The 8,510-nt window shown below is 38.0% G+C and overlaps 1 protein-coding gene across 1 annotated transcript; it reads right to left on the minus strand.

The window, feature by feature from the left end:
- Positions 1-206: 206 nt before the first annotated feature.
- LOC112279002 (uncharacterized) lies at positions 207-1,016 on the minus strand. The gene has a single exon (XM_024513023.3). It carries the CDS (start codon positions 930-932, stop codon positions 300-302), a length of 633 nt encoding a protein of 210 aa, XP_024368791.1. The 5' UTR covers positions 933-1,016; the 3' UTR covers positions 207-299.
- Between the last annotated feature and the right edge of the window lie 7,494 nt (positions 1,017-8,510).

Here is an 8,510-nt window from a genome sequence, read left to right on the forward strand (position 1 = left end):
ATCACTGATGTACATGTCCACAGACGGCATCAGCGTTATGTACCTGTCGTTTCTGCCAATGATGCGCATCAATGCGTGCACAGGGAGGTTGGGAGCGTTGGTCTTCTTTCTCGCGTAGTATTCATGAAATCTTTTGCAGATCAGGTCCTCCTTGTTGATGTACAATTTGGGCACCCAATCTGGTAGTTTCTTGTAGCTCTCGAGGTTCTGTAAATATTCCTGAACACCTGCTTGGACCCTCTCGGGTAACCATATAAATGGGGGGTTGAAAAGGTGGGTTTCCAAACGATGAGGAGGATTCATGGAGGCGAGATCTTTGGCAATGAGAAGTGCGATCGCTCCTCCAAGTGAGTGTCCAGTGATATAAATTTCGTGAGGTTTACCATTATATGGGTGGCCTTGAAACTTCGAGACCAAATCAAGGACTTTTTGTGGCGGGTGCTCTGGTGAAGTGAGTTAAGCATAACTCTGAGGTCGTCCAGAATGTCTCGAGCGTTGCTGGTTTTCGTGCCCCGAAGAGCGATGACAAGGCGAGGGGCGGCCGCGTTGGGATGAGTATCTTTTCGAAGGTAATGCCTGATCCCCACCGTGGACTCGTCTTCTAAATTAAAGGTGAGTTCATCCATGCGCGTCCAATAAATAGCCGTGTACAATTCCGTCCGGACGTCTGCTTCGTACTCGGCCTCAACGAAATGTTTCGACAAATACTGGAAGCTGGTAGTTTCCTTGTCACGGGAATAGACTCCATCGACCAGCATGGCAAGCACCTGCTGCAGATTTGCATTACGTATGAAACTAGCAACTTCAGGTGGTAGAGTCCGGTTAGGGGTGGCAGCCGCTTGTTGCTCTTTAACCCAGTTATCTATAGATTGCGCCTCCTTCTTCATCCTGGCGAAATCCTTGAAATGTTTGTAGATCGCTAAGGAAATCATCGTGAAACTGCGAACACCCTCCCTGGAGATGTCCTATGCGCTTAAAAGTGAGCGTGACGTAAGCGTGTGCTTCGTTGAACGTGTTTCACCTGCTATTCGGTGGATTGAGCAAGACACTGCTGTCAGGGACCACGGTTGAATTCTCGAGGACAATGCAAAACCCTGTGTAACGATGACATAACGACACATGCAGCAAGATCGCATCAACGGCATTATCAGACGCAGAAGTGTGCAATGTCGACATACAGCCGGAAGAAATCAATGGCATCCACAGAATCCACAAAATGACATCATCTCTAATGCATGTCGCCTGCAAGTAACAAAGTCAAAGCTCACCCGGAATCAACTAACGCCTCGGACCACGCATCCGACCACCCGTTTGCACAGCTGCAGGCACATACAACGTCTGAAGACGGCTCATATAATGACACCCACACTATGCTACTCAATATGTACGTTTCTGATAAAGATTCGATCTAGGCAACCATTTCAGCACCCAACTCCCATAAAACGTAATTTTGGTGAGTATCTTTCTTTTAGTGGAATGTTTCGATAGTGTGGGCACTCTCCAGAATTCTGCTTCGCTTGGCGGTCGATGATCAGCAATCAATGCATGAGAAATATGAGTGAACTACAGCTACGAAGATGCTTCGTTTGGTTCTGTCGTCGAGGATTCCGTGTCCAGCGACCCCTCCTAAGAATGGTAAAATCCAATTCGGCAACTACAATGGTCAAGTGCGTGACGCACTAGGTGACGATCGAAATGGACTTTCGCCCTCTTTTTACTCAAATAACACTGTCGTCATCGTCGGTATGGACACACGGAACACATGACTGTCTCATCTTTGCACTTATCCCCAAACCCTAATTACTAGTTAACAAAAAAATGACAATTTTTTTAATTTCTTGATTTTCTACTTACAATTAATTTATGGGCATTCATGCGGATAGCATGGTTGGAAAATGGTATTCTTAAAGATGGGTTTTAAGTCGGTAGAATCATGTGATAATCTTTATTGTCTATATTTTATTTCAAATGGACTGTCAACTGACCATGCAAAGAATCAAAAAAATTGAGTGGCCTTTTGAATTGTTGTAGTATATTGCTGTTGTTGTATTTAGTTTTATGTTTTAGTTTCGGATTTTTCCTCTCTTTAATTCTAAATTCTTGTTTCTGCTAAATACAAATGATCCTGCTACTCAAGCCTGCTACTCAAGGGAATCTAAGACCCATTTTGACACTACGATTGGATTTACATTTGCTGGCAGATTTTGATGCTTTTGACCATTGAACGAGGAGCTTTGAATGTGGGTTGGAGGGTATCAATATTATTTCAGGGTGAGGGGAATGGTAGATGTCTCTTCTCAAGCATAATCTATTAATAGACATTGTAAATCTATTGCAAAACAATAGAGTCTTCACAATAAATAAAACAAAAGAAAAAACAAGAACCAAAATATAAGGAGGATTCTAGACATGGAAGAATTAAGTTTTGAGAGTCCTTTCAAGTATATTTGTGAAAACTTGAAGCAAAATAATGTTTAAAATATTTCAAAGATTTTATAGTAGAACACAGTTACAAAAATCAAAGATAAGTAATATATAGCCATGACCAAGATGACTTGATGCACCTTTCATTTCTTTTGGCCAATCTATGCTTCCAATAACATGATATCCAATATTTGGATTGACATTGATTTTATTCACTTAAAGTTGTATAGGATTTTAAAAACTTGGTATATCATAAGAATACTTATAGTATCATACACAATAAGAAATTTCAAGAAAAAAATGTAGCAATATATTTACCACTACGTCATGTATAACATGATTATTTGTGTCACATGCAACATATTCATATTCATATTAATAAAGACATTATAGTTAATTATTATATCTATTTACTATTAATAAAATAATACATAATTTATCTAAAATCATCCACATAAACAAAAGATACTTTGCATAAATGTTATAAATGTTGTGAGTGTATTTGACTTTTTGTATTGTTGCTAAAAATCCAAATATTTAAATGTAGTGCTAGTATTTTAAACAAATGTATAATTATATTAGAAATAAGTTATGTAATTGCACTAAAAGTAATATAAGCTTAAATTGAAATGTTATGTTGTCAAGGATAAGAACTCGATGAAAAAATAATTCAGATAAGTGAACCTTCAGTCAAAAAGAGGTAACAAAATATATATAAACAAGTATATATATTGAAAGAGAAACTGGAATGGCTATTGCCAAAAGAGAAGAAAACTAGAGACCCTTGAAACTAGACTAGAAGCAAGAAAGGAATTGACAAGAGTGAAGAAGCCTTCACTCTTGTCTCTATATATACTCTCTAACTAAGGGCTACGTGGCGACATTCTATAGGACCTCCAATATGTGTTGACTTTGTAGGGCACATGCCTTGACTTACAAGGCAAGTTTTTCTACGTGTGGGCCACATAGTTAGCTTGATCTTCAAGTTAACAACATGTGTGGCACATGGCCAACTTGTTGACCACATTTCTAATCCAAAAAGTCAATTAAAGACACCTATGAAGTCAAAGCAGCGTCTAGGAAGTCTCTAGAGAGCTTTCATATTAAATATTATAGAATTAACTTACTTTTACCTACTTTTACTTACTTCTATCTATTTCTATATGTAATTATTAGCTTACATGATTATGGCCATGACATTATCCTCCCTTCTAGGAACGAGTTCCACGAGGAGTGGTCATCATATGTTGAAGAAATCTATAATGCGACGAATTGTATTTGCCACATACTCTGATCTCTGTTCTCTTCGAAGATGATTGATAGGGCCTCTCAACCATCGGTAGTGTCCCATACCAGGGTGGAAAGACCACCCAGTTATTTGATCATTGTTGAGGCCTTCGTAACTTCCTTCGAATAGAATATTTGGAACACCATCAAGAGTTGTTCCTACCTCTAGCAAAATCACCAAACATCGGAGTCCCTTCCCAAATCGTGATACCAAACGCGTTGTATCTCACCATCTATTCGAGGAAGAACATGTCGTTCTTAAGGATCTTCATTTCGATTGCGTCGTCTTGAAGGTTGTGACAATCGTAATGTCTCGTCCGACAGGTCAGCAAATGAAGGCTCTTGAGTTGAATCCGCTGGTTGTTGGTTCTCCATTTCCTGAGCGCCACTACTACAATGAAGCTACGAACAAGAATTGAAAGTAGAATGTTATCTTGCCTAGATGTTGTTTCTTTTATAAAGAAGGTTTTTATCTTGATTTTGATGGATGTCGTCGATGAAAAGCCTCCACCGCCTTTGCTGCATTTGCAAGATTCTTTATTGGCTTCCATGTGCATTCACTAATACCATATCCACGCGAATGGACAAGATATTCTAATTTATTTCGACGTCGCCTTGAATCTAAGACTTCTTCTACTTCAAACTCTTCATTATTGTCCACTTCTATAGGAAGAGGTGGAGCTTGTCGTCTTCTTGGTATGTCCACTATCTTGTATGGTTCAAGAAGAGACACATGGAATACTGGATGGATTTTCATTGACTCCGGTAGATGTAAACAATATGCAACTGGATTGATTTGTGCAGAAATAGAAAATGGTCCCAGCCTTCGATAGTCCAACTTGTCACAAGGACAAGTGGTCTTGATATTGCGACGAAGTAGCCATACCTTATTACCTAAGATGAATGATGGTTGTTCCTTTCGATAGACATCCGCATTGGTCTTTTGTTATTTTTGAGCCTCTTTTAACTGTGCCTTCATCGTTGCATGTAGCTCTGATAAATGAATTGTCAAATCTTTCGCAGCAGGATTATCAACTTTTGAAAAGTCAAAAGTATCAAGTCGTGGATGATAACCATAATTAGCAAAGAAAGGTGTTTGTTTTGTAGAAGAGTGTACCGTGTTATTGTAAGCAAACTCTGCCAATGGCAAAAGAGTTGTCCAATCATCTTGTTGGTAATTAATGGTACATCTTAAATATTGCTCCAAAACTTGATTAACACGCTCCGTTTGTCCATCAATTTGAGGATGGAATGCCGAAGATAGTTTTATATCCACTTTAAGAATCTTGAAAAGAGTCCGCCAAAATCTTGATACAAATTGAGTTCCCCTATCTGATATAATATCCTTGGGTAATCCATGATAGCGATAGATATTGTAAAGAAAGAGCTTAGTTGTTTCTTCACCTGTGATAGTTTTTGTACATGGTACAAAATGTGCCATCTTGGTAAAATGATCTACTATCATGAATATAAAGTCATAAGAACCTGAGATTCGAAGATCCGTGATGAAGTCCATAGAAACAAAAGACCATGGTTGTTCTGGAATGGGTAATGGCTGAAGAAGTCCAAAAGGTTGATGACGAGGAGTTTTTGATCTTCAGCAAACATCACATGATTGTACAAAATCTTTAACTGCCTTCCATATTTGAGGCCACCAAAAATCCCTAGATATCAGCTCCAAAGTCTTATTATATTCGAAATGTCCTGCTACTGGGAAGTCGTGACGAGCTTGAAGAACACGTAAACGTGCTTCTCCTTCTGGAACATATAGGCATCCTTCGAAATAGAGTAGATTGTTCTTGAATTCAAATTTAGATGGATCATGAGATTTAGAAGAATTGTTCTTGATATCATGAACAAGAGGGTCTGAAGACATACTTAATTGGACTTGCTTAAAGAAAGTTAAATCAACAGTCAATGTTGATTTTATTGCTCGGAGATGAAATTGTTCCAGCTTCAAGAGAACCATTCTTTGTTGCTGAAAAGCTGCATCTCCTTCTTTTGATGCAAGATAAGAACTTCTAGACAAGGCATCAGATAAACCTTGTTGTTTTCCTGGCCAATAAGTGATGATGAACTCGAATCTTGATAAAGACATGCTCCAACGAGCTTGGCGACGATTTAATACGCATGCTGACATAAAATATTCGAGGTTCTTGTGATCCGTATACACGGTGACTAGACTAGAAGCGCCTTCTAGATAATGACGTCATTCTTGAAAAGAATCCACAATTACAAGAAGTTCTTTGTTGTGGATCTCATAATTGATTTCTGTTGTTGAAAATTTTCTTGAATGAAAGGCTATTGGATGAAGTTTTTCATTTGTTTCCATTTGTGATAAAACCGCACCTAGAGCAAAGTCCGATGCATCTGTTTCCATAAAGAATGCTTTGAAAAAATCAACACGATACAAGATTGATGCAGAAAGAAAAGCTGTCTTCAAAGATTCAAAAGCAACTTCCGCTTCTTGATTCCATTGGAGTTTGTCTTTACAAGTCAAACGTGTAAGTGGAGTTGCAACTCGAGAGAAGCCTTTGATGAAGATCCGATAGTAGTTGGCAAATCCCAAAAAACATTGGACATCTCTTAACAGTTTTTGGATCTTCCAATCTATAATAGTTTGAACTTTCTTAGGATCCATCATGAGTCCATCATTTGAAATGATGTAATCTAAGAAATCGACTTGAGTAGTGTGGAATACATACTTTTCTATCTTGGCATAGAGTCCTGCATCTCTTAATTTTTGTAACACATGACGAACATGAAGTTCATGTTCTTTTGGATTCTTAGAATAGATCAAGATGTCGTGTAGATAACATACCACAAAATCGTCCAAAAACTCTCGAAAAACATCATTCATTAGATGTTGAGAAGCTGCTGGTGCATTTGTAAGTCCAAAAGGCATGACGTTGTATTCAAAATATCCATACCTAATTCGAAACGTAGTCTTCCATTCATCTCCTTCTTTGATGCATACTAGATTGTATGCTCCTCGAAGATCTATTTTTGTATAGATCTTAGCTTGATTCAGCTGATCAAGAAGTCCGGATATTAAAGGTAGTGGATACCTGTTTTTGATGGTAATCTTGTTGAGTCCTCGATAATCAACACACATCCGCAATGATCCATCTTTTTTCTTCACAAATAGAATTGGAGCTCCTGTCGGAGATTTAGAATGGAGTATGAAATTCTTGGCTAGATTTTCTTCAATATACTCCTTGAGTTCAGCCAACTCATTTTGTGATAAACTATAGATTGGTCCGAATGGCGGTTGTGCTCCTTCTTGAAGGTCAATTGAGCAATTATAGGGACAATGTTTCGGGAGTGTATCCGCATTCTTTTTTTCAAGTACATCTTGAAATTCTTGATATTGGCTTGGAATGCCACTTGAAGTCTTTTCACTAGTAAAAATGGGTGTAGCATAAATAATGTATGGTGATTCTTTCATAGCAGCATGCAAGAAAGTTTTTGCACCTATAAATACGGGTTTAATTGAAATGGACTTATGACTCTCTACTTGCTTAATTACACTGTTTGTTATACTTTTAGAGAAAGTAAGAGTTTGGGAAATCTAGTCTATTTGAGGGTTGTATTTTTCTAACCACGATAAACCTAAAATAATTGGATTGGAGGGAGATCTAATGATATTAATTACTACAAAACTATTATGACCATTGATTATTACTTCTATAGGAAGGGTTTCGTGAGTAATATCTCCAGAAGACAATGGACGACCATCTATGACTTCTACATGAACAGGTTTAGTTTTCTTTACTAAAGATATGCTATGTCTTTTAGTAAATTCTTCATCTAAAAAATACGCTGAGGCTCCTGAATCTAACAAGGTAGAGTCTTTTAATGTTTAGGTCCTAAAATAACATTTAATGTAAAACAAGGAGAGGGTTCTGAGGAGAGAATAGGACCTTTACTAGAAGTTGTGCAAGGTTCCAGCCGCACGGTCCCTATTGTAGCTGGACAAACTCGTTTTCTGACATATTATCTTCTTTCACAACCATACTCCTCATTTTGTAATTGTGTCGTTTCTTTGGACAATGTTGAGTAGTGTGCTTTGGTTCTCCACAATATAAACAGAATCCTTCTTGACGACGACAAGTCTTTTCTTGCTCAGTAAGAGGTTTGAAACGTACTGCATCAATTTGCATATCCTCTACTTCCGAATGTATGTGTTGAAGAGGTGTTGGTGTTGCCATTGAATTATAGTAATGTTGAGGTCCACTTGTACGGTTCTCAGATCGGAATTCAAAAAGGCGATTGTCGCACTTCACAGCAAAGTCAATTGCTTGACTCAATGTTTGAGGATCAGGTAAGTTGAGCATTAATTTTTTTATCTCATATTGTAATCCGTAGAAAAATTGGCTAATAAGTGCAACATCATTCCACTTGATATCAATTGCAAGTTCTCGAAATTGTGAAGCATATAACGTTACTGATCGATTGCCTTGTCGTAAAATAGTGATCTTATTGGTTGCAACACGAATTGCATCATGTTCTCCATACATGGATTGAAACTCCGCCAAAAAAGCCTCTAAATTATCCAATATTGGATCTTGTTGTTTAAGAAAAGATGAAAACCATGATAAAGCCGAATCTGAAAGAAGCGTACCAATGAATCTAACTTGTGATCCTGGAGTTGGATAGCTTTGGGGTTGAAGTTCAATCACAAGTTACACTTGATTGATAAATCCTCGAAACTTGGATCTGGTGCCATCAAACTTCTCGTGTAGGGCAATTCTTGGTTCTCTAACATTTGAAGGGCGTTCCACCATAGGAGAAAGGAC

The sequence above is a fragment of the Physcomitrium patens genome, chromosome 2 (assembly GCF_059467195.1).
Source record: "Physcomitrium patens ecotype Gransden chromosome 2, ASM5946719v1, whole genome shotgun sequence".
In the NCBI taxonomy this organism is placed as follows: Eukaryota; Viridiplantae; Streptophyta; class Bryopsida; order Funariales; family Funariaceae; genus Physcomitrium; species Physcomitrium patens.